Source organism: Bombus affinis, chromosome 15, assembly GCF_024516045.1.
Source record: "Bombus affinis isolate iyBomAffi1 chromosome 15, iyBomAffi1.2, whole genome shotgun sequence".
NCBI classification, from domain to species: Eukaryota; Metazoa; Arthropoda; class Insecta; order Hymenoptera; family Apidae; genus Bombus; species Bombus affinis.
Window position 1 is genome coordinate 9,015,962 of NC_066358.1, and position 27,438 is coordinate 9,043,399.

At 31.0% G+C, this 27,438-nt stretch overlaps 4 protein-coding genes across 9 annotated transcripts; 2 read left to right on the forward strand and 2 right to left on the reverse strand.

Moving 5' to 3' along the window:
* Positions 1-50: 50 nt before the first annotated feature.
* Positions 51-6,623, reverse strand: LOC126924715 (uncharacterized). The gene is made up of 5 exons (XM_050739513.1): positions 6,042-6,623; positions 5,587-5,696; positions 1,812-2,095; positions 805-932; positions 51-372 (listed from the first exon to the last, which is right to left on the reverse strand). The coding sequence occupies exons 1-4, from the start codon at positions 6,047-6,049 to the stop codon at positions 879-881; spliced, it is 456 nt and encodes a 151-aa protein (XP_050595470.1). The 5' UTR covers positions 6,050-6,623; the 3' UTR covers positions 51-372; positions 805-878.
* Positions 6,624-17,019: 10,396 nt separating this feature from the next.
* Positions 17,020-22,470, forward strand: LOC126924666 (WD repeat-containing and planar cell polarity effector protein fritz). 4 transcript variants are annotated; one of them, XM_050739377.1, is made up of 16 exons: positions 17,020-17,445; positions 17,633-17,762; positions 17,851-18,028; positions 18,108-18,301; positions 18,416-18,516; positions 18,651-18,765; positions 18,829-19,038; positions 19,128-19,291; positions 19,382-19,489; positions 19,563-19,771; positions 19,849-19,972; positions 20,039-20,208; positions 20,278-21,702; positions 21,943-21,974; positions 22,051-22,183; positions 22,244-22,470. In XM_050739377.1, exons 1-16 carry the CDS (start codon positions 17,363-17,365, stop codon positions 22,327-22,329), a joined length of 3,462 nt encoding a protein of 1,153 aa, XP_050595334.1. In that variant the 5' UTR covers positions 17,020-17,362; the 3' UTR covers positions 22,330-22,470. The 4 variants fall into 4 exon arrangements, with proteins under 4 accessions (XP_050595334.1, XP_050595332.1, XP_050595335.1 ...); XM_050739375.1 differs by having other exon boundaries at positions 20,278-21,974; XM_050739378.1 differs by lacking the exon at positions 22,244-22,470 and having other exon boundaries at positions 21,943-21,988.
* LOC126924712 (uncharacterized) lies at positions 22,021-23,726 on the reverse strand. 3 transcript variants are annotated; one of them, XM_050739507.1, is made up of 4 exons: positions 23,594-23,726; positions 23,225-23,276; positions 22,970-23,103; positions 22,021-22,888 (listed from the first exon to the last, which is right to left on the reverse strand). In XM_050739507.1, exons 2-4 carry the CDS (start codon positions 23,225-23,227, stop codon positions 22,597-22,599), a joined length of 429 nt encoding a protein of 142 aa, XP_050595464.1. In that variant the 5' UTR covers positions 23,228-23,276; positions 23,594-23,726; the 3' UTR covers positions 22,021-22,596. The 3 variants fall into 3 exon arrangements, with proteins under 3 accessions (XP_050595464.1, XP_050595463.1, XP_050595462.1); XM_050739506.1 differs by lacking the exon at positions 23,594-23,726 and adding an exon at positions 23,361-23,568; XM_050739505.1 differs by lacking the exon at positions 23,594-23,726 and adding an exon at positions 23,361-23,566 and having other exon boundaries at positions 23,199-23,276.
* A 210-nt stretch (positions 23,727-23,936) lies between these two features.
* Positions 23,937-26,815, forward strand: LOC126924675 (conserved oligomeric Golgi complex subunit 8). Its single transcript, XM_050739408.1, has 10 exons — positions 23,937-24,137; positions 24,261-24,332; positions 24,403-24,527; positions 24,608-24,883; positions 24,948-25,161; positions 25,230-25,390; positions 25,458-25,733; positions 25,910-26,098; positions 26,183-26,338; positions 26,422-26,815. The coding sequence occupies exons 1-10, from the start codon at positions 24,083-24,085 to the stop codon at positions 26,737-26,739; spliced, it is 1,842 nt and encodes a 613-aa protein (XP_050595365.1). The 5' UTR covers positions 23,937-24,082; the 3' UTR covers positions 26,740-26,815.
* Positions 26,816-27,438: the final 623 nt, after the last annotated feature.

Consider the following 27,438-nt stretch of genomic DNA (forward strand, 5'->3'; position numbering starts at 1 on the left):
GATTTAAGATTCACATTGTATTAAAGTACATTAAATAAAATAAACAATCATTTTAAGGAATAACATTTTATTCGTTCTATTTTATGCTTACATATAATTCAATTTGAACGTTAACAATTATATTAAATAATTTAATGTTAAAACGAAAATCCGCGAATATACGTGGAAATACTAAAGTACAATAGTTTCTATTTATTAATTTTCGTTCGACGCAAACAAAAATAAAATACACACATGCTACATATTAACGAATCGTTAAAATGAAATTCATCTTACTTGTGGAATATAAAGAAACGTAACATAAAGAATTGGTAAAATTATAATACGATAACAGCCAAGATACTTCGTTAAAATATTTTCACTTATCATTTTCACATATGTAGTATCTTAATGGGTCTTAGAGGAAAGGACAAGTAATGATGTTTTGATTTAATTAATAATATTCGAAGCAACGAAATAATTACAATGCTGTCGTACGTCTTATTTTCAGACGCGGCTTTCGACTTCCCGATTCACACTCTTCGGCTTCTACACTCGCTCGCTCTCGCTTCTCAATTCACACTCTGCACACCTTTTGCATCCGTTCTCTCCGGCTTCTCAACTAATACTGACTTTAACGTCTCTTTTGTCTTTTCCCGTCGCTCGAGACACGTGTCCCGAAACGCGCGTGGCCAGGGTCACGCGGGCCCTTTCCACGAAACTTAAAAAGGACCGACGACACCTTGATGTACCCGACGATGCCGCGGCTCTCGCGACATTGTCTACGATTCGGCAGATATCTTAGGCCTTTTGTCCACGATACTACACATATTTTTGATATCTAATATTTTCCAAATTCTTCGTCTCGAATTCAAAGTATAATGGAAACGCTTATCCGTTTAATTGTTATTAAGCTCCACGTCCGGCTGATGAAGGCGATGTTGCGACGTCAACTGCAATTATTAATCGAATCGTTAGTATCACCGATTAATCGAGTTCCTTAGTTCCTTACGAATAAAGCGTGAAAACGAATGAACGATGCTTTTATAAACTTAATACTTCCGTAACATCTAATAATTCATCTTTTAACAAGTTCATCCTACACTTAAGTTACGATAGTTACAATTTGAAATTGATATTATACAAGATTACTAATGCGTGTGCTAATTTCATACCAAATAATGAAAGAAATATGCTGTACGCATAGTAAGACGTTTTACATAAATAGATTTTCGGACAACGAAGAATCTATCGTATAAAATAAAATTTGCTTACATTGTTTATTACTATCGTTAAACCTCATATTAATTCAGTTTACTATGCCTCTCCATTTATTCGTTAAACCCATAATTCATTCGTTTAATTATTCCAAGAAACAGTACCTTTAGTAGTATTTACTAGAATAATGTGAAACTCACGTTTATATAAAGAACGTTTGAAATTTAAATGAGGAAAAGAGAGGAAGACGAACAAGGAAGGAAAGAAGGACATAAATGGAAATAGAAGTGTGACTTAGGTAGAAGCTTGATACTCTGATCCAATCCTACGCTTAATTAGCATACAAAACCACTATAGACAGTATAAAAGTTACAAAGGAAGGTGCCGAAGAAAGTTAACTTTTTAATGAGGTTTTCCATAACGATAGAACTTAAAATACTTAAGTTACTGATGGGTACAGGTGAAGGTATAGTTTTACAACAGAAGATCTTGAGATAAAAGATTCGCGTTTTAACCAAGTTCCGCAACTCGATAGTACCTGCATTGTTGAAGTTACTGATAGACGATTCTATTCATTCGTTTTTGCTTTTTCATGAAATCAAATATTTGCATACCCATTGCCGAACGATGAACGACAAAGTGAAAGGGTCGAATCTCGTAGAATCCTGCCTACGCGTCTGAGGAAGAAGCATCTCTTCTTGTCCTTCGAACTTCCTCCCAGGAATAACGAACTCGTTACGCAGCCGTAGAGGTTCCATCTCTTGATGTTTGTCACTGGTAGCCGCGTCTACTTGATTCTCTCGAAGAACGTTGCCTTGTATATCCGAATCGAACCTCTTGCCGTGTCCACCCAAACAGGATTGTCCGTACAAGCGACACAAACTTGTAAAATTAAAATCTAAGAGAAGGAATGATTAAATCACATACATTTATAATAAACATTTACATTTATAATGAAAGACATTTGTCATAAAATATAGTTTACCATTACAATCTACTCCTTGTAGTTTTCATAAATATATAGAAATATAAATGTTACTTTTAGAGTATGATATAGAATTCTAACGTACGTTCGATCGATTTAACAGTAGAAAATAGCTGCGGTACTTCTCTAACCCGTGACAGACCATTTAACTATTGTTTAATTTGAAAATACTCGGCCGTATTTTACTATTTTACAACTGTTTCAGACCTCTGGTATCCAGGTTTATACCTTTCGCTAACAAGAGCAAACTTTTTATTAGACAAGGTGTCAAACCATCGACAAGCATCGTAAAAACATAATTTGTATCCGAGCTTATTTTTGGGTATAAAAATTTCGTTAGATTTAAGATAACACATTTAAGATAACACAAAAGAAAACGCATATCATATGGAATGTCAAACTATTAAAAGCTGATAAACGGAAGCGTAAAATCTAATTTCACTTTCAAATTTACTTTTCTCCTTTCGCGATATGAAGTGGAAAAAATAAATGCTTTTAACGGATCACGAACGGGAATTCCTAATATGGAACCTTCGAAATTGATTCTATAGAACGTAGAACAAGAAAGATTTTATACTTTATAGAACATATATAGTTATATGATCCATTTTGGTAATTACTATTTCTTAGACGATGTAAAATTTTAAAAATAATGGCCCTGCAAGAGACGGCAGATATAAAGATAAATACGTAATCCCATAAATTCGAATGTACAGTACCATCTTTTAAGTAGAGAAATATAATCGACTATTAAGAGAAAATATACATGTATACATGTATATGTATGCATACATCTTGCATTATTGCGATATACATCTCGATTTAAACGCAGAGACTCTGTCAACAGGTTGTACAATTTAATTAACAATTACACGAATCATTAAAATATTTTGAGCAATCTATTACCCCTTAACCAAGCCAAAATTTACATGCTACGTAAGTTTTCATTTTCTGATTACATAATGAATGAAATGTACTCTCAATATTTCAGTCGTAAACCAGTGTCGCGTGTATTTCACGCGTCGTATAGTATATTCCTATTCGATTTACCTTATAGAGTTTATCAATTTTAATATAAATACTTTACGTACGATCAAACTAAAACAGGAGTACGAATAAGAAATCATAAACGAAATTGTATCACCATTTACACGTTCGTTCCTGCTATTCGCAACCTATTCACAAATATAAAACGTATTCCATGTTACGATGAAATAAAACGTGATCCTTAAATAATTTAAAGTTGAATGTATCTACGCGGCACGAATCAATCGAATCTCCTGAAAGCAAGTCATAAATCGAGCGGAATAGGAAAAGGAGAAGAAGAGAAAAGAAAGAAAAAAGAATGTATCGCGCGAGAGAGCAAACTAAATGACAAACTAAAAAGCGTGACACGAGACGTGATTGGTCGTACGTGATCCGCAGAAGAAATGAAAAATCAAACGGATCGAACGAGGGCTCCAACTTATTCACTCAATTATTATCTTAAACGAAGGCTGGCTTTAATCGATCAACGGTTTCGAGCTTCTTTCCCCTACCTCGTGCTGTTCGCGCGTTTTAAAAGCTTCGAAAGCTCTTTAAAGGGACTCGATCGCCAGAGAGCTCGTTGCTAACAAGGATTTTCTTTTTTTCTTACACAAAGGTTACTCTGTGAATGGCAAACTACACAGATCGCAAAAATGATTCCTCTTGCTTTTCCTTCGTTTTTAGTTAGCTACAACAAAAGGCAAGGCGAATAGAAAAATTATATAGGAATTATTTTTGTAAGAGGGCATTTACGTTCTTCTATATAAAAAAAGCTCGATCGTTTATCGTTTGACTTGTAACTTTTTTAATGGCTACATGTAGTATACAGTATAAAATATGAATACTTTTTTAAACAACGTGAAAGAGTCAAGGGATCGAATAGAGCGTCGAAAGTCAAGTAGATTCAAACGAAAACGCGAAAGTAATTGGAATTCTCTTCTTCGATCATACCCACAAGACTGTACCGTCTGTAGCGGCAAGCGATGGTTCACTAACGCTCGTTTCTTTTCGTTGTTGCTAAAGGTTGCGATTGCATAAACGTGCGTTAGAAACGAGCTAAATAATAAAATGTTCTAACAAAAGATATTAGTTGGAATAGGATGGAAGGTTAATTTAGATTTTAGACATTCCGTTTTCACGAAATTATAAGGATTTAAATGAAATAAAATTCTCGTTTAAAAATGAGAATATGGATAAGAACACTGTGAGAGGGTTTAGAAGAAAATAAACTATGAGATAACGTTGATAACGAGGTAAGGAATAAAAGTACATCGAGTGGATATTAAAAATTGATAATACACAAAGTGCGGTAACTGTTATATGCAATTATGGCTTGCGCAGTTAGCTCCTTTACATTAAATCTGTTCCGTATTTGTCGATTTCTATCAAATTTTGAAACGAAACGAAACGTTGAAGTCGATCAAACGCTGCTCCTACTTAGTTGGCTAAAGCCAACGACTGAAATACTGTGACAGCCAGAATGGTAGAAATTTTATAGATTTACACATACATGCACACACGCGCGCTCGTACGCGGTATCATACGAATGGATGACAAAAGGAAAACAATTATATTAACCGTGAACATTTTCTAGCGGAAACAATTGGTGAAAACTTAATAACAATTTATACAACGAATGTCAACGAATTTTGGTTCGCCCGTAAATGTACAAATTTTCGAAACTTCTTTGCAATATAAAAAAGTTGCATCGATTTGTTTCGTTCAAATCGTTCGTAGCTGAATTTCATAGAATACGTCTGATGTGGCTGTACTTTTCGATCGCGTGATTAATTTCAACTTTAAATCGTAGCCTCCAATCATTATGCAACAGGTAAAACAAATACCGCGAGTCTTTATACAGAACGAAACTTGAATCGATTCAGTTTCTTTCATTTTAACTTCGCTCCTACTTTAATCCACCGATTAAGGGAAAAACGAAGCAAACACTGCCTCGTTCGTTATGAATATTTGCAAAATAAAGCTCGCCAAATATTTATTAAACTGTCTACAAATTTTTACAAATACTACGACGCTACATAGGATAAAAATCGAAATTGGCTCAATACTATTTGCTTCGTTCACGTGTAACGCAAATTTTAACCCAAATTGCACTCAAACAAAATAAAATCCGCTTCGGTTCTCTATAAATAATAAAATTCGTGCATTTATTAAAAAGGACAATCGCTGTAAAATATTTGTAGAAAATGCAGGCAAGGCGATTTATCGACTTAAAAACGCGTTCGATTCTTTTTCGCGAAAGGCACGCCAGATTCGTTCCTCGTCTCCAAAGATAATTGGGCAGTCAAGGATAATATTGTCCCGAATAACAATGCAAAACATTTCCATGACGCGTACTGAATTTTCAAAGTGATTTTCACCTCCCAGAGTCACAGTGTCAACGCAGGTAAGATGAAACATCGTTCTTGAAAGGCAACAGTAAAAGTGGAGCAACTTGCCGACCTCGTTGTAGGTAGAAACGTCGTTATTTCTGGAATCAAGTGATTTAATAAAAGCGATTCGTCTCCGTAGAAATCTGCCTTTCGCGTTTAAAGCACGCTGAATACTTTGTATTTTATCCAATTTTTATACATTTTCGAATCGCTACATCGGAACGATCAAAAAGAATATCGTATTACCTTCTTTAAATGTTCTTGTTTAATTTTACAACTCTGTCCTGCTATATCTATACGTGTCGTTCACTATTTGACTTTTCAAAGGTATTTTACCTACGTGCATTCTCCTTTTAATCTTTTTTTCTTTTTTCTTTTTTCTTTCTAAAATATCAAATCAAAAAACGAGTATATACCTTCGCCAAAAGAAAAAATCATCTTACCTACACATACGTTACGCAACGACGTTATTGGAAAAACACGACGCACTTGTTCATTAATTTTACGATCGACCGTAAGTACTCATTGTGAGTTTGTAATGAGTGAAACAATATCACGTTACTAAATAACGATGATAACGAACACACTGGTGCCGAGTATTCGCATTCTTCTAGAGATCTAATGATTGTTATCGTTTATCGCGTAACGAGAGCGTATTCCATTGTTTTCCGATTTCTAGAATTTCGCGAAATTTCAAAATTCCTGCAAGTTCGCGGAAACCGTCTCTTATTCATCGCGAGATTGTCCCACTGACCGACATCGATGCTCGACCGCTTGAATAAATAATCGAGGTTGGAAAATATAATGAAGATGATACAAGACGATGCATATACGTTATTTTCACGTTTCGTTGGAAATCGTTTGGAAAACCTTTTAATATACCCGAGAAGGTAGGTAATTTTTCTTTCGAATTTAATTCGCTGCATGAAAAACTGTTTCGTTAAACGATTTAATTCTTTCTTTGTTTCTTGAATAGTCGATTTACGTAGATTCTTTGGCATTACCCATGCATATATTATAAATTACTTTGAACTTCAATCGATGGGGAAACGAGTACCGTTAACGTAATTAAGGCGTAACTTCGTTGACTTCATTATATATTTGCTAATCATTTTTTAATTCTGTTAATACACGTGGAAATTACGTGTAATAATAAAACAGAAAATTAGTCGATAGATAATTGATCTTTCTCGTAGTAATTATATCAAAAAAAAAAAAAAAACTTATAATCGACTTACGTATGTAAATGTTAATCGCTATACTTTGTTGAATATCGATTTATATCGTCGTTTTTGCTCATATACCCGTGTGTTATTAATGTTTTATAAATATTTTACAAATTCCTCTTAGTTTATTGTTTGCAAACTGACTAGTTAGAAAATAAATCAAATGAAGCATACATTCTCCATTCTACTGAATAACGTTTTATCACGCTAATTATTTTTACCATATTACTTCCACTTGTATTCAATATTCTACTGTAAATATTACACTCAAATACATATATGTATATCGCTGGATCCTCCATTTATCTGTAAAACAATATGCAGGTTTTATCGACATTATGCAACGCTAGATATTGTTCGGATAATCGCGTCTCGGTATGTTCAGAACTCCACTAATAAGCCAATTGTTGGAAAAATTGAATCGTAGGTTACCTTCGATACAATCCTAATCGTTCTAACGAAAGGCGTAACGCTCGCCCAATTAAAGATAAAGGGCAAATGAAAGTTCGATCGTGCCGCACCTGGCTGGAACGATGCTTTCACGTTAGTTACTCACGAACTATTAACAAAAGCGATTGTTAATGAACCAGATGTTCGGGAAATAACAGTACGTCCTAAGTAACGAGAAAAATGCTTTAATCCCTTGGTTAAGATGTCTAAATAGAAGAACCTTAAAAGAAAGAGCCTATTCCGTCCATTGATTTTTGAAATTCGAAGAATCATGGCAAATTATGAACGTCTGTTTAACGTAATTCCTAAATTAAAGATAAGGTTGGCGAATGAATCGAAAGTTTCGGAATAACACAATTAATCGATCTTTTTTGAAACGACTTTTGTTTAAAATTATAGAAAATGTAGGATTATAAACTTAAGAACGAATTTCTCATTTGTGAAAATCGTTTTACATAGACAATATACTTTACGCTATACACAGATGGGACAATATTAACTCGTTGGAGTAAAATAACCACCGATTCGTGAAAATCTTTATAGAGGAATGCCTGCCTGCCTTCGTTGATCGATCTTTATGCTAACTGGTAAAAAATCATTTGATATAATCGCGTACTCTGTTAATTCACTTTCAATGGAATACTATTCGCCGTACAAAATACTAAAGTCACGTAATTATTTATTTATACAATATTATACGTATTTATCTTAATAAATCGTGTGGTTAAATCGTAATCGTATTTATTACGACTATAGACGAAGAAAAAAGAAGACTGTATTCAAAGATAGTTCTTTTACTTTTCTTATTTGAATCAATTCATACTTAATCAGATATTGATACTTTTCCATACTGTAGTAAAGGGCTATATTATATATATATAGATATGTATTATAAACCGATGATATATCATCGACGTTATTGAGGTGGTATACGATACTTTTGAGTTCTTGGTAAGTAAAATCCATCCCCATCATATTTTCCATACATCGAATTATCGTGAGTAATAAAATTTAGATCGGATGGAACTGCAACGAGTAAGACGATTAAAGGTACATAATAATGGAACCAATGTAAGGAGGTAAAATTCTTTATAATTGCGATGAAATATTCCTGTACTTAGAGATAAAAATATGCATAAAATATAAATGTTTTTCAATTTCAGGATATATATTTCCTTTCGATAAAAGAATCGTAAAGTTTAATGGAAATATAATTGAAACACATTTTCTTCGTTAATAACTTTTTGTTTCTTTAAAAATGTAATTTCTTCATTAAAAATTAATTAAAACCTTCTTGTTCGGTATAACATAATTTGTAGAAAATTACTCGCTATTATTTAGAGTACAAATGGATACTTGGAATTTTTTAAACGTATGACACGCTTATAATACGAAAACCACAAGTTTACATTGAAATCATAATGCTCGTTAGACCACTCACTGCAATGTGACAAGCAGCTGCATATTGTTCGAACACGAAAATGATTATGGATAGAACTCGTACTTGTATGAACTTTTATTACTTCTCTGCCTTTTGTTATTTATGTCTCGTGTATTATAAAATATCTTGTGCATCTTCAGTGAACTAAAACCAGGATCACGCAACTACGTACTTACGAACGTAAGAACCGCTCCCACTAAGCTATTCTTTTCCATTGAAAAGAAAAATGCTGTCAGTATATAAAAATCTATTTTATTATTAAATATTTATAAATTACTTTACCAATATATAAGATGCTTAAGTGATTTCCAATTTCCTCTGCATCTACGAAGTTTTGAAGTAACTCTTTAGCTCCATTTAAGTAACGTTAAATTTGACGAGCAAACCGGCCCGAGAATGCGATAACTCAACGAATAACGTTTACATTTACGAATTAATGGTTTATAAATTTATGGATTCCTCGATGCGTCGATGAACAAGTAAAACGTGATACATGTTTTCTATACGAGCATCTTACACGACTTCGTTTACCATTTTATATTTAGAAGAGAACATCGAACGTCGTATTCAAAAAATTCCAAACCAGTTTTAAAAATTCCAAACCAATCTCCGCATCTCGATAACAGCATAAAGTTACGAGAAACTAGTTAGCATATTATACGCGTATCTCCCTTGACATCGTGCGAGTTCTATTTTTCTCGACTTTTTGATATAAAGTATATTTACGGCCAATTTAAAGCGATTTAATTAAACAAATCGCCGTAAAATTTGATTACATACTATTTTCTAGAATCATCAGACAAATTCTGATCGACAGAGCTTCGATCGTTTTACGTTTCGCGTTACAGTATTTTACGAATCGAGCTCGGTACTTTAAATTACACTCGATTAACTTTAACCATAAAAATCATGTTCTACGTCATAGAAAACAATTTTTTTCAAAAAGATAGATCAAAATTTCTACGATTCTTTAGTCACCGATAACCAAGTGATATAACAACTACAACGTCGACCACGTATTTGCAAAAAAACTAAACAAGATAAATAAAACGTGGGTCGGTCATACGGTACGGACATGATACGTGCACCGTACATCTGTCAGATGTTAACATTTCAGTTATATGTATGTATCGGTTTTTGCTATTACGAAACAAAAATATAAGAGGATTGTCTTTAAAGCTTTCGATTATATCCTTTGGTCGTTAAGCTACTGTGAAAAATGTATTTACAAACTAATTAAACGGATTTGTTAGCTATCGATTAAATACGATAAAACAAGTAGAAAAAGTGTGACAAAGAAGCATTGAAAGCTTGGAACTAATAATTACGAAATAATTTACATACCCTTGCGATAAAATAATTTATCGTTTCGTATTTACTCTCCAACATACATTAATTCCACAAATTTCAAACAATTGCACGAATAAATGGTGAATAAACTCAATTTACAATTACGTTCGTTAAATTTTCTGTGATTTACTTTTGTGAAACAAATAAACCTTACGTGATTTATGTTGTTTATTATCTATGTTTATTATTTAACAAATTCTATTCGATGCCCTCCTCTCTATTCATTTTTGTCTAGACATTTTATATACGTTCGAATTTCGATCTCTCTTACTTGCATTTTCATTTTCTACGTATAGCGTCGTAGAACATTTACTGAACCTTACTTTGCCTGCTTAACACTGTTTCATCGTACGTCATATTAGTAATCGCATTGGTTACAAGTAAGAAACGTCAAAGGATATAATTCGATTTCTGCCATCAATGGAAACTAACGAGCGATCTAACAATTGTGCCACTGAGAAACAAAAACGTGTACTAAACAGATGAGTACGAATACCTGCGAGTTAGCAGATTTTGTATAATAATGGAGAATCGATCGTTCAATTTCGCACAGTCCGTCTACAAAATAATTTACGGTGAATTCATGGAATCTATCCGACAACGCCATTAAAAGCAACGATAATAATAATTATCATTTTCTGATGTGTAATTAGTCACGTATGAAAAAGCTCCTTCGTTCTAAAAATAATTGTGAAAATTATAGGATCGAGTCTAATTTCATCGAAAGTAAGTAAGTTTCGTTTTAAAATATTAAAGGGATACCGATGAACAGACCAAGTAGTAAATAAACTACAATTTCAAAGTAAATTCAATGTATCCTAAATCCATTTAGTGAAATATTCTTCGTTATATTCGCTGAAAGGAGTAACGCCACATAATTGCTTATAAAAGCAGAAAAGTATCGGACTGGTCTAAAGATCAAAATCAACAGCACGTTCACAATTAACCGTAGCTTATTTTATCAAGAGGATCATCGAGAACTGATAACTGTTTCAACAAGCGTTCGACAGAAAACAAATCGCTTTTCAGCAAATTGATCTAATTTCTATAGCAACTTCCGATAATTCGCACGATCGGTAGAAAATTTGAAAGATTCACTATGACTGTATTTTCTACTCCGTTTACATAATTATCCCCTACGAAGGGAGGAAAGTTTGTCACAAAAAGAAATCGTTTTATTGACAGCAACGCGAGATATTTACTTCCTTCCAGCCGTTTCGCGTCGCGTCGATTAAAGTGATCATTAGTTGCGATTCACTTAAACGTAGAATCGAGCTGATCGAAGGGAGTGCACGATTAATTAGCAACGGAAGTATCGACAAATATGAACAAATCCAATTACGCGCGAACACCAAGGCATAATGTAAAACCGTGCACGCTCGTTCGTGTCTTTACCACCCGGATCAATTGTTACGTAAGTTTAAACTGTGTTTTCAGTATGTTACAAAACGTTCAGTATTTTACAAAATGACGAACGGACGTAGATTCAACGGAGTTGCAACTACTGGATTAAAGAAAACGTTGAATAATTAGGAAGTTGATAGAGAATTACCAACATTACAATTTAAAAAAAAGAAACGTACAAGTTTAATAATGTTCTGTCAAATGTTCGCGTTATACGTAAAAAGAAAGAAAAGAAAAACTATAATACATCGTGTTGAAGTGGTCACCACTTCTAGGAAAACTCCACATCTGGTCATTTTAGCTTTCTCAAGCGCTGAAGCCATCGACAGCATATAGACAAAAGAATAGCAGGGAGGCAGACCATAAACTGTATACAGGCGACGTTGGCTTCGGGGTTTTCAGTCATAAAGTAACACTGCTAGCGTGCGGATCTGGACCAGCTCAAATTGTATTCCTGTATTCCACTATCAAGTCAAATATATATTTTGTATCTTACACTTTATCTTACACGCGTTTTTCTCTCTTTATATACCGAATAACCTCAACACATCGAATATAACTGTGATTATTCTTACGTTATTCTTTGATCATCGTTCTGTAGATGTTTTGCAGAATGGTGAAACCACGGTGAAATTTTCAAGAAAAATAAGTATCCGATTCAATTTGCTTGGCAATTTTATCGTACGATATAGCCCGGTGTATCTTCGCTTGATTTACAAGCGTACAATTTAGTTTAGAGATATAAACGTTAAAGTTAAATCGAAAGGTTATGCGTATGGCATGCCGTATGAAAGTTTTCTTTCCATATTTTAACGCAATGAAACGATCACGGGGATGGAGTATCAACAAACTAAAGGAAAAAGTAATTCGTTTATAATGAAACATTCGGATTAACGCGTAACATTGAGCCAATAATCTTTGTTTGCTATCACGATGAAACTAATTTAAGTTCACGTTACAAGCCGAACGACCGAGAATTAAGTATTCGTTCGATTGCTTTTAAACAACGATGTAGCTTTTCTGCGGTACAGCGCGAAGTAAAGTTCCTCTTAAATAAAGTTCGTTCTCTGCGAACAACAAAGAGCGAATATCAAAGATTCTCATTCACAATTGTAACAGTTGCTGTCATATTTCTTGTACGTTTGCCTACTGGCAGTCGCGTTCTTTTAAAAACGAGAGAACGTTCCTTTTTCCGCTTCGCGCCACGATCCTTCGCGAAATGGGGAGTTAAACGATACGAAACGTGAAACCACCGAGATCTTTATTAAACTTCGATCGGAACAAATTGAATTATACTCGCCAAGGTCTAATTATAATATGCGGTATACGGGTGGAAAATTAGGAGATTGTAAGGAGGGAAATGTACGGAATGGAAATGTTCCTGATAACGTGTGTGGTGGGAATTAATATTATTAATAAAATAGATAATAAAATTGTTCGAGTAGATCCGAAATTTCCTACTTTTATATTTTTAGGAAAATAAATAATATCCCATTCTCGTATTTCGCCTTCGAAGTCTTAATATTCCTTTACGTTATGTTTAAATAAAAACATTAAACTCACTTCGAAATACTTCGCTTGAAACATTCCTTCGTTTGGTCTAAAAATCAAATTATCTGCTCGAAACAAGCGATAAATATCGATGTACCTTATTTTATGATCACCTTTACTCTCTAAAATGAGAAAATCTTTAGCCCGCCCCTGAAACTCTCGTATAACGCAGAATTCAAGGAAATTTATGGAAGAAGAAAGTTTTATTCTTTAATAATACCCGAGTACTTCTATTACAAAAACAAAAATGTCTGAACCATTCGCGCGAGAGCATCTTGTTCCACAACGTTCGCTTCGCTTTAAACCACTAACTCCTCGCTCTCTGCTTTACCAGAGTTCAAAAAAAAAAAAAAAAAAAAAAAAAGAAAAATTTACGAAGGTGAACGATACACGTTTGCCGATAATATCTAAACTCTGAAAGTAAATGTCGAGATCGTTCTAATCAAAATCTTCTATTTCGTAACTCACCCTCCGCTTTAAAATATCATGGAATGACGAATAAAAGAAAGTTCGAAGCAATAGAAAAACACGTGATTGTTTTATAAAACAGAATTATAATTGACAAGCGCGACAACCAACGATACATAGCCTACAAAAGAACGTTACGAATAATAATAAAAAATATTTAATACAAAAATAACCAATAGGTACTCGTATAGAGAAGAATCGCGATACTTTTTGTATCTTCGATAAACGTAACGAAACGATCAGAAAAAGGTACTCTTTGACAATGTATTTGGTCGAATAAGAAATTTCTAAAACAGCCGAAAATGTAAAATAAACAAGAATACTCACTGTTAGCGTAAGCTGTCTTGCTGACAGACAGTACAACCACTAGCGTGCAGACCGATACAAAGACGGACAGCGGAAGACCGGAAGTCGCGTTGCTCTTCATTCTCTTCTTGTGCAAGTTGTATCTCTGGAAGCCGCTCCTGTTGACCGGTCCAACGATTCGATCGGCATCTGGCAGACCGAACCAAAAGATCCGATGCTTCCTCAACGAGCAGGTGGTTGCGAATGAACGAAGGAGACGTTACGCGGTCCTTCTTTTACGAGGGCGGAAACCAGAGTGGCGCAGTCGAACATTGCTGAGTCGATCACGCTGACTACGCAGACACTGTGGGTGGTATATAATACTGGTTATATACAAGGTGTTGATATGTTGTGAACACGCGGGTTGATAAAACTCGTTGAAAGAGACACGAATCGCGGAGACATTTAACTCGTTCTTTAGTGAACTCCTTTGTACTTCGTGTGCATATACATGTTGCATATACATATGGTCGTGTAACTTTGAAGGTTGATGGAACTCGTTAGAAAGGGTGTACAGATCTCTATTTTGATTCTAAGTGTATGTCATGGATTTTTTTATAATAGTTTTATATTGTTGATTCTAGTAGGACTAATGGTTTAATCTAGTGGGTATTTTCTTTTTAGTCTGCGGATCTGGTCCGTCGTGTCCAGTAGTTGGGTGACTAGTGGGTTGTGGTGGTTGTTGACTCTTGTGCTATATCTGCTTCTGGACTTGTGTATTTCATCTTTGACTGTAGGTATCTTGAGGTCTCGGTGGATTGTTTCGTTGGTAACATACCAGGGTGCTTGTCATGGATTTAAGCTTGGAAATTTTAGCTGATATTCAACGATCTTGGATATAGTTTTTATAATCAAACTATCATGGCAAGAACATTAACCCCCTTTGTTACCAACAAAAGAAAATGTAAACTGATCGCTAATCTTCGTGCTTATCTTGAACAAATATAATTTTTTTATGTAAAGATATATAAAAAAAAAAAAAAAAAAAATGAAAAATATACTTTCCAAAAACTGACGATTTGTTCTAAGAAAAAGTAAGATTTTTCTATAACTTCGATCGTTTGTATGATGTATTTTTTCTATGTATCCATCTATCTATAGACTAAAGTGCAATATGTTAGCGAGTGTAACTTCTATTTGATTATCCCTTTGTCTCTTTTTCTGTTTGCGAAATAAAAATTCTACATCGTTTAAATCGCTTCAAAGAAATCTAGATTTCTAATACAAAAATTGTTAATATCGTAAGTTTCCTCCTTTATACGATGCAAATTTTAATAATGCTTTCCATTTCTTAGATAGGACTAATAACAGCACGAGAAACTTTCAATTCCAAATTAAAGGATTCAACAACTTGCTTTACTTTTTCACCCAACACTTGCAATTAACGATTAAGATACGATAATTCTATAGATCTTTAAGAATTTAATTACAACTTGACGCGATATGAGTTAAAAGTAACACATTTTGTTCCAGTGGATGTAGAAATTGAAACGGTACATAATTAAAACGATGAAACGTTGGTACCTATCCAAGAATACCTACTTCTAAGAAGTTTAAATATATGTACACGGTATCGAAACAAGTTTCGTCGCACACGAACGTTTCATGCAAAAAGCTTATTCATTATGCAATGAATAATGGTTCGGTAAATCGAAATTCTAATCGTACACCCGCAGGAAATGATCCTCATTGATCCTGTTCTATTCTACTTACAATGGAAAATAACATATAAAGAAAATAATATAGAAATCAGTCTAAACACGCGCGACAACAATTCAAATCCTTGCATCAATATCTATACAATGATATAATTTCACTAGCGTATCGATAACATTTACTCGCCTAAATATGACAAAGTTTATCGATGAAATCTATATTTTCGCTTGCTTATTCGCAAATGAAACAACTGATAACAAGAAATCAGTCTTGTGAAAGTAAGTTCAATGCCTGATGAATCTTTCGCGTCAAATATCGTCGTAGTTTTTCTATTATTTCTTTCTTTTTATTTGGCGCGCTAAAGATAGAATTGTATAAATATTATCGAAAGATTGAGAACGGCGTGCATTTAAAAAAGAACGAATAATTTTACATGAAAATGTTATATATAGAAATCAAAACCATAGGGACACGCGTAAATATTATATAAATTTGAAAAGGGCACTTTACTCGCGTTAATTTCCAGTTTCTATAAAATTAACAACTGATTTAGCATTTTACGTACTGTAATACTCTACGAGATTCAATTTATTTATCGCAATGAAAGTAATATGGAATTTCATTTAATGATATATTTGATTCGTTACGAGCAATTACCAAATCTACTTACGAAGATATAACTGAAGTGAAATTTAAAACGAAATGACTGAAATATAATTTTCTATTTCTGCAAATACGAGATCTAATATTGTTACGTGATATGGTAGCAACAAGTGTAATCACATATATACTATCCGTGTCGAATCGAAGTATTATTATTGGACATATGGTGTATTCTCACAATTTATTGGATAGATCATCGGTTTATCAGTTGCGTCAGTAATCACGAAACAATACTACCTAATACATAATTCGATTCGTTTCCAAGCTCGAAACAAAGTGTAATTTAAACAATTATCATTAAAATCATCCTAAATATCGTTTCTTTGACATTTATTTTATGCTCCTTTGTTTTATGCTCCCTATTTCAAGTTCTAACTTCAAGAACAATAAGTTTATCAATTGACCGACCACATGAGACGATGCAAGATTTACTTTTAGTTTTAAGCCTTAATTTTAAGACTCATAGTTAGATCGAAGCTTCGTTTGTGAAATCGTATCGGATCTGATGGAATAATTTTGACAATATGCAATGAAATAATGTTTCTTCTCTACTAAATATGATTTTATTCGTCAAAATAATTTCTATTATGTTCAACAACTGGTATTCTATAATAGAGCCTATTCGGAGTCAACAATTATTTCATAATAAAAATTAATAAATAAATGTTCTACGAGTATAGAGCTTTTGTATTTTGTTATTTTTGTATTTCGTATATCCTATTTGTAATTTCATAGGAAATTTATGTAGCTTTAATTCACACTACTATAATGAATCGGTAATGTGACACGTGATACAGAAATGCTGAGAGGGTCACCTGACATATGCTGAATCGGTAACGTTGAGAATGATACTAAAATCCACTCCAGAGTTCCCGACATAAAAGTGCATTAAGTCCATCCTATACATGGACTTATATTATAAGTCTATGATCCTATACTTGTGATACATATGATTTATGAATGACATTGCAATTGCAATCTAAGTGACATACCGGTAATACAGTATTCTATAACAAAATGGTGAAGAACAAGTTCCAGTAATAGTAAATAAAATAGTGTGCCTTTTGTGTTTATCATATATATATGAATGAACTATATTTGATTCTAATGTAACACAACATAACCCTTTTAGACCCAACGTGACTTTGTTTATATACAGTTTGATATGAATATTCGATGCTTTTAGAGTAGTAGTGTTTTATGTTTTATAATGTTTACATTGTTGGGTGAAGTAAACTTATGGACTTTTGACGACAATATTAATATAAAGAGTACAGACTTTGGTGCATTTCGGTGAGACAAATTAATTCATTCGTATCATAAATTATACTAATAAAGAAACATGTTAATAAAACTGTGTACAAAATAGTAGTATTGCATTTGCATTCTAAAATATTGTAATAGTTTTACAAATAAATAATTTTTTTATACAATACTTTTTATTATTATAACAAGAACAAATTTTATATTACTATTATAGATATCATGACAAACGTATTGATCATTTACACGAAGAAGCAAAAAAATCTTATTGTCAGAAACGAGGTATGATATATGTACCAACAAATAAAAAAGGAAATAAATTAAAAGATTCTATCAAATACTTAGAGGTAAACTTCTAATCAAATACTAAGAACAAATATAATTAGTTTTGCGTTCTATATATTAAATAATATAAGAACAATTATATCCTTATAGGAACAATTGAAGGATAATACAATTGTACATTGTCAGTGGTATGATGACTGTGTTTTACAATTAATGTTAAACAATGCGTTATTAATACAAATACAAGTTAATATTGCCACTGGTGATGTATGTAAAATAACTTTTGATAAGTATCTCATAGGAAAACTGTTGGAACATATATCAGATGGTAATTGTATACTTTTATATGATTTACATTTATATGTTTATTCAAAGAGTTGTAGACATTTTATTATTTATATTTATAGTGATAATCACAAAAAATTATATTCTTTGCATCTATAATGATAACCAAGTTTCTGTTGTACATTTTACAAGATCGAAAAGACATGTCTTCGATAAAATTAATAAGCTTGAACCAAAATTATCTACGATTGATCTCTTTGGCCCTAATGGCCGCAGATTGGACAAAAAAGTACAAACCAATAAATGTGGAGATCTGGTAAATATATTTGTGAAAAATTTTATCGAATTAAGATCTTTTATCTTTATATTGTAACTAATAACTTCTCAGTTATCTTTTCTTGAATTTGTAATGAACTTTTAAAAATTGTAGATTTTAATTTGGTGGAAATCTACTATAAATGAAGTTTATCCTTGGAGTCCTGCTGTAAAAGAACATGATCGTGCTAACATACATCTTTATCGTTTAATAGGGTATTCAAAAAGAGATTCTTCCTTGCTTTTAATTTTATTTGTTTTAATTCTGTCCTTTTATCTCTATCCACTGTTTAATAAAAATATTAATTTCTTGCAAATTTAATTTATAGATAATGTATTTTTATTTTCAGAGTAAAATTAGAATTAATTTGTTATATACGTAGTGAATTTGATCCCTTATGTATAATGTTTGATGCATGTAATGATAATATTATTCATTCTGTAGAACAAAAAGTTTCAAGAAAGGTAATAGTATTGTATCATTTATATCCTATAATGTTACAATAGATACAATTGATTACTTTATAGGGTGAAGTAACTATAGAGTGGCGTACATATGAAGTTTCTCAACAAGATAAACTTCAAAGAATAGCAGTGGTTTCTGTATCATTGCCTACACATACAAGTTGTGTAAAATTTTCACCAACTCAAGAATTATTGTTATTATGTTGTATAGATGGTTCTGTTATAATTTATGACCAGACTAGAGCTACTACTGCTAGTGTAAAAGCAGCTTTTGTAAGCTATGCATATATGTAAAGTCCAGTACTAAAACGATGATTTCTAAAATGCTCAAAATGATATATATATATGTATATATATTTAAGATACCTACATTGGCATCGTGGCATAGTGATGGAATAATATTTGTTGTTGGAAATGATAAAGGTCAATTTCAACATTTTGACATTGCTTTATCCTGTATTAAAAGTCAAACATTGACTGAAGAAGCAGCACAAGCTAATATACTTGATTTATCTTCATATTTCAGGTATTATTTTAACTTTACTTTCTTGCCAAGATATAATAGCACCATTTGCTACACATATAATACAATACAAAACATCTATTTACATTGTAGAATTCAACCAGCATTACTTCGCATGGAATGGAATAAAAAAACTGATTTAAATTGTTATATTAATTTACATAATCACGGAAATTCTTTATTATTGTTAATTTTTCAACGGTATAACGTTATATAAGTTCTTTTTATAATACAAGTAATAAGTAAAAATGGTATTAATATAATAAATTTATAGAGGACCTCTTGGTGTTCTTAAAATGTTGGAAGGAAATTCTTTTACTGGTGATGTATTAGTCAAGAGATATTTATCTTTATCACAAGTTGAACAAGCAACTTCTTTACTATTAGCTATGAATTGGGATACTCATTCTCGTGCATGTATGCATGCATTAAATCAGATAGTAAATTATTTGTTTAAACTACCATTGACAACAGAACGGGAAAGTAAGATATACTTCTGTAGTGTTAATTGATTTGTAATGGATAATATAACGTAAACATAATATAATTTGACTCTCTAGATCTTATACAAAATGCATTAGGCAGTTTTCATGTACCTATTAAACCAATAAGTCAAGCTATTGAAGAAGAATATGGAGACGAAATAAGAGATTTAACAAGACGTTTCTTCCATCATTTATTAAGGTATTACATATATTTACTTTTCAAAAACGTTTGTGTAACACATAAAACTAATTCTAGATATTGTAGGTATCATATGTTTGAAAAGGCTTTTAGGCTTGCTATAGATTTGAATGATCATGATCTTTTTATGGATATACACTTTTATGCAATAGTTGTAAATGATACAGCAATGGCAACTGCTGCAAAAGAAAATGCTGAACGCATATTAAGTAGATCAAATAGTTGCAGTAGTTCACGTAAGAATAAATGAAATATCCTACTATACATTTTAATTCAAGGAATATACTATAAAAGACAATTTTCAGATTCTACGTGTTCTAGAGCATCCTGTTCACTGTGTTCTGATTCAATAAGTGATAAAGGAGAAGTATCTTATAGTGACGAAAGTGACAATTTTTCAAAGGAGAATCAAACTGACATAAAATCAAAATGTCACAATTATAAGAAAGAGACTAGCAATCAAATTCCACCCTTACCAGTTCTCCATCCACATACCCTTCATAAAAATTTATTATCTACTTCATTTACCGATATATCACCTAATGAAAAAACTGACTGTAATCTAGAAACAAAATCTTTCAGTATATCTAATAATACTCTTACCACAACCTCCTTCCATCATTCATCTCACCTTTCACTTCCAAATACATTTTTTACATCAACATCATTCAACAAACCACTATATAAAATTCATGCACATCCAACATCAGTATCTACAATGTCTTCTACCAGTAATTCACAATCTTTAAATAACATTTCTGATGATTTAATGACAACTTCATTTGGGAGTCTGTCTTTAAATGAAAGAAAAACAGGAATATCTAATCGAGTTAATGAGAACTCTGTAGATACCACACTGAAGAAAGTCCTACGTGGTGAAATGCAGTTGCCTCTTGATAATATACCTAATGATACAATAACAACGAATCTAGTACAAGAAAATAGTTTTATGTCTACTCCTTTTAATAGTCTGACACATGAATCAGTTACATCAGATGTTTCTTCTAATCTATTAAAATCTTCATTAGATAACATAGATAATAATATTATGTCTACATCATTTAGTACACTTGGTACAGATATTTCAAATCCATATGATAAATCTTTTAATGATTTAGTAACTACTAAATCTGACTCAAATACTGTTTCATCTCCTTTAAAAAATATTAAGCCATCTGTTACAATCAGTAATTTTGTATCTAAAACACATTCTGATTCTGTTGTAACAAATAAATTAACATGCAATTTACATAACAATCATAGCAATCTTGCATCTACTTCATTTAATTTTCTTGACAATCAAGTAAAAGATTCATGTAATGGCAGTTCAAATAATTTTAATAATGATGATAATCCTAGTATTGTGAAATTACAGCAACCTTTCCTGGGAAAAAAGCAAGTAGATTTCAATATTCCACCACCACCTTCTTTAACAAATTCATTTACGAATTATTTTCAAAGTCTTCCAAAAAAAAATCTTCCTTTATCTAGAAGTACATCAGGATTAGCTGATATTGATGAATCGATTAAAAAATTTTCATCTATTAGAACAAGAAACGTCAACTCGTATTTATTACAAAGACAAAATTCTGCATCCAATATTTTACAAGATCAACCTAAATATACCAATATTAAGTCTAGGTGCAGATTTAATTATGACTTTGGTTGCATTTCACTTCATGGAAGTTGTGATAACATTGATATGCATTCCTCTAATAATATGAGACTAAGTAATTCACAATTTTCTTCCACTTATGGCGCACAAAACAGATTTGATAGACATTCAAAATTAGTATCGCCACAAAACAGTACAAATACTAATATTAGTAAAGAATCTAAGATATCTTCCAACATTCCACCTCTACCTATCATATCACCATCTACTTCTAGTTCTACGTCCTGTTCTTCCTTTCCTACCTTCACAGATACAACATTAACAACAAATGAAAAACCAAAGGTTAAATTTTCAGATACTGTTACACATATTTTAGTACCTGGTACAGTAAGTATATAAACGTAAGTAAAGTATTAAAGATATCAAAAATATGTGATATTCACTTTTTTTATTATATTTCTAGGGTCAATCACATAAACAAAAACGTTCCACAATTACTCAAGTACATTTAACTGATCCTAAACGGGAGTTAGCAGAAAGTCTTCCATTGTGCCTCGGAAATGAAGATTATCTTAAAGATTTTCAACCACTACCAAGTAAGTGATATGGTTTAATAATTATAATAATGTTCAAATATATAATATTATATTTTATAGAAGAAACTATTAATGACAAAGAGAAGGAATCTTCAAGACAAGAAGAAGGTTCAAAAATAAAAGTTGTACACTTTGGACTATTATAAAAAGAAGATTTCAATTTAAATACGAAAATATATATATGTATATATATTTTCTATATTTACATATACATAAAACTTGAATAAGCACATGTATACTTTTATATTGTACATAATTTTTACACAATAAAAGTTATTTTCAAATTACGTAACTGAATTATTTATTTATTGCTATATGAATTATAAAACTTGCTTCAATATTTTTTCCAGTTACAACACAAAACTAATTTTTTATTCTTATATAAATTAATAATTTTTTAGTAATTATTACTCTTATTTTCCTTTATTTTCAATTAATTCTTCTAATTCTTTCTTGATATCAATCAAATCCCTATTTGGTATAAGACGTTTCTTTTCCAATAATGGATCATATTTATCAACATGTAATGAAACACCTTCCGGTAAAGTTGCTTCTAATATTCTAATAAGAATAGGAAGTTTTATAGATGACATATCTGATATTTGTATATCTCTCTCATAAATTTTTAAATCATATTCAGCATCGACTATAGTACCTCCTTTCTTATATCTTTTTATCTTATATTCTCTATGTGGTATAGGAAAGCTATGAAAACAGAACACATCATTATGATATAGTATAATACCAAATAATTCTGTATACTAAAAAATATGGCTATAATATTACCTTTGATCAATAGTAAAATTAAATACTTTTGCTATTTTGTGAACAAAGCTTTGATAATTCTCAAGTACAGGATAATTGTATCCTCTAATTTGTATGTTTAAAACAGGACAAATTGGTATCTCATATTCTTTTTGCTACAATAGTACAAATAAATTAAATATTAAACATAATCATGGTACAAATTTAATATAAAGTATAATTTAATAAATATAAACTATTCATAGAAAACCTTTAAATACGGCGGTTCATATATACCATATAATCTCACTGTCTCATTAAATAAAGGACGTCGACAGTATGTTGTAACCTGTATAATTTGATTAAATAATTATTTTCACAAATACGATAGATTTATATAACCTCATTTTGAGTGAAAAAGAGATGTATTTACCTGTTTGAGAACATTTAATATCATTTTGTATTAAATGAAAGAATTATTGAAGGTTACTGTGTAATATTTCAGTATAAATAATTTTAGCTATAACCACTTATTTTAACTAAATTGTATCATAGTTAATAACTAGATAATATCAGACGTTACATGTATGAAATAACAGAATAATCACATGTCCACAATAATATGTCTATGGTACTATTACACTATTGTATGATATACATACTTACAAAAAATTATTTTATATTAAAATATCTTATAAAATCCATTAAAATTGTCGTTTATTATTGAAAAGCATAAAAAATAAACGGTAACATTGGTACATAATCATTAAATTTTATCGAAACTCTTTATAAAATTTCTATTTTAATATAGCTATTCAATTTATTTTAACTCTCTGTTTTTAAATATATTTTATTTACACATTCTTATTTGTTGATTAAATTATTTTTGTTACAATTTAGTTTTTCATACAGTTGAGACTAAAAAATTAAACAGTAGTCCAGTCAAGAATTAAATTCATTGGATCTTCCTTGTGGGACTTGTATACTATTCATTCAACGAACAGCCAATAATTGTACTGTTACAATCGAGGTATTCTGTCAAGATACGAAACGATATTCTAGACGTGTAACCTATAGATATATATACAATATGCAGTACGTAATAATAGTTTAAGTATTTCAGTCGTATGTACAAATGTATTATTTAAATAAACAATGGATATCGAAACTGAAAATGTAATAAATCTCGTATTTCCAAGTGGCATACCAGGTAACTTATCTTTATTTTTACAGTAGAAAAAAACCCACTTCTCAATATTTATATATCGCATTTAAACTACCTGTTTGAAATAAATCTTTATTTATAATTATACAATGTTATACGTTCTTACAGAATTATGGAAGGAAAATCCAGATTTTTATCAATACTTATCAAAACTTGGTGGTTACGATGTTGATCAGCTCAGTAAGGCAATTTTTCCTAATATGTAATTCTTTAATTTAAAACAGATTATAAAGTATCTATTTCTTTTTAGATAAAGAGCCTGGTCATTTGAATGATGAGAAAACTTCAGTATTGCAAACTACACAAGAGTTGGTGTTTGCAAATTATAAGACATTTATTCAGACAGCAGAAAGTTCTAGAGAAATATTTAAACAAGTAATAATGTTCCAGACTTTAGTAATTTTTATAGTTTCATTGGTCTATCCATTAATAAAAATATATTATTTAATTTCAAGTTTAATGAGACTGAAAATCGACTTGATGGACTTGTACAAGAGATACCTAAATTTGTGGGAAAGTGCCAATCATTTTGTGATACATCAAAAGACATAAATACACATAGAAGAATAAACAGCTTAACACTAACAAGAAATGCAGAATTACTTGAAGTACTTGAAATGCCTCAGTTGATGGAATCTTGTTTAAGGAGTAATCAATATAATGAAGCATTAGAATTATCTCAATATGCACGTCAGTTAGGAACTAAACATGGAGATATTCCAATTATATCGGTATAATTTAACATACTTACAGAATGTAACAAAATATATTCCAAGTTGTTTATTAATAATTTAGTCCATAGTGACAGAAATTGAAAACAGTTGGTCTGGCATGGTGGGACAAGTTGTTGGTTCATTAAGAGGTGATTTACCACTCGCAAGATGTCTACAACTTGTTGGATTATTACGATCAATGGATGCTTTTACAGAACCTGAATTACGTATTAAATTTCTACAAGCACGTGATAGCTGGCTTCAAAGTCTTTTGAATGCTATTCCCAAAGAAGACCGTAGGTTGATTTCGTATAAAACATTATATCAAATAGACAATTTAATAATGTGTATTATTTCCATTTAGCTAATATTCATATCACAAAAACTATAGAATTATCCAGAATACATTTATTCAATATAATAACACAATATAAAGCTATGTTTAATGATGACGAACTAATAACACCAGGAAGGGATCTAACTGTAAACGAGTGTGCTATATTTCATCATTGGGTTGAAGAAAAGGTATATTGGATATTTATGTATTTTTTGACAATATATCTTCAATACAGTATAATTAATTTTTTTCTAGATATCCCAATTTTTAATGACTTTAGAACAAGATTTACCTGGTGTGATATCAATAGATTCTATTTTGGGTCAATGTACATATTTTGGTTTATCATTTGGTAGAGTAGGTGCTGATTTTACAGGCCGAATGTCTGATATATTTGTACGTGTTATTGGGGAAAAATTTGAGTCTAGTATTCGCAAGACAACAAAAAAGTTTGAGAGTGATATGGAATCATTTACCTTAATTAATAAAATACAAAAGACTACTATTAAAGTCACTACTACAATTAAATCAGTAAGTAATTGTCTTTTTATTATACAGAGTATCACCGAATTGGTGGTACAAGCCAAAAGGACGTAAATCTATATGAAAAAATAAGTCAGTGACACTCCATATTCTCTTCAATTAATGAAATGGATCTATGTGTCATATTTACACTTTATAATAGAAATGAAAACCATATTTTACAGGAGAATCCACCAGAGCAATTGGTTGAATTTTATCCGTTAGCTGAATATTGTAATGGACTTATATCAGCTTTTAATGAAATACGACTTTGTCCACCAGTAGCACTTTCTATTTTTTGTACAAAGATTTTACAAGAGTCCTTACATAATGTAGCAAAGTCAATATTACTTTTTTATAAACAAGAACAGCAGGTAAATTAATATTTTTAACTTGTATCTTACCAATTGTTTGAAATTAAATAAATATATATCTAATACAATTCATATTTTTTTCAGGCTTTTGCAGCTTCAGAAAGGGAGAACATGCTCAAATTTATAGAATGTTTGAGTGAACAATTAGTTCCTTATGTACAGTACTGTATTCATGTTATTTTTCCACCAAATCAAAGTGCAATTCACTTAGGCATTTCAGAAAATTTGTTACAAACAGAGGTAAGAAAATGTACACAATTATTTTTAAATGAATCACATAGTAACACTATATATATATAACAAATAATCTGCATTTTTTATAGGGAATAACATACTTAAACAGAGACGTTATTTTGGAACCTTTGGCTCCTTTATTACCAATTTCGAAAAATCTGCCAGTGTCTGATGTACAATCACTACTGTTACAAAGAACTTCCTCTGAAATATCGTCATTACCCGAAGCTGCAGAAATAGATAGAACTGTTTCACAATTGGAAAAATTGAAAATGTCACAGTCACATTTACTTCTAGAACAGAAAACTGTATCTACTGATTCACAAGAAAGAAATACACATTTGATTGAAGATAGTAACATTCTTACAAATAATTCAACTGGTAATGGTGAAAATCAAAATAGATAATTGTAAATTTTTGTGTTTCATTGCATATTGTTGTATACAAAAATATTGTAAATAAAAAAATACTTTTTTAGATTAACTGTATGAATGTAAAAACAATTTCCTGTTGTGGTCAATGTTATGCATTCTATGTAATTGAAATATTTATATTCAAATTATAACATTGCGAAAATAATATTTAACAAAGTATTTATAACATATAAATTTTTATTTATGTATTAAACATATATCTATATCATATATTGTATAGAAAACTCGAAATTCCTTTAAAATTATTCTTTTTATTTATCGCGTATCTGTCAAAATTATGTCATAACAATCATCAGAAATTAAATTAATATAATATTATCTAATATATCTTGTTTAGTTGTTTTTATTTTTCTAATAGTAATTTTTCTAAAGGTAATTTTTCATATTCTTCATCTTTTTTTTCTTCTACATCCATTAAAAACGTAAGCAATTTACTTTTTTTTTTAATATTCTTCAGACATTTCATTAATATAACTTTCGAAATTTTTGTAATAACATCGTAAATAAATTTGTAATTTTTTTATCTCCATTTTTTCCTGTAAATGTCTTTCTCGTAATGCTTTCAAACGCATTCTTAACATATGACAGTCTTGTTTTGTTTCGGTATATAGATATTGTATTCTTTCTGCAGATATTTGTGTAGGCCTAAAAACATTTTACTTTATACTTATT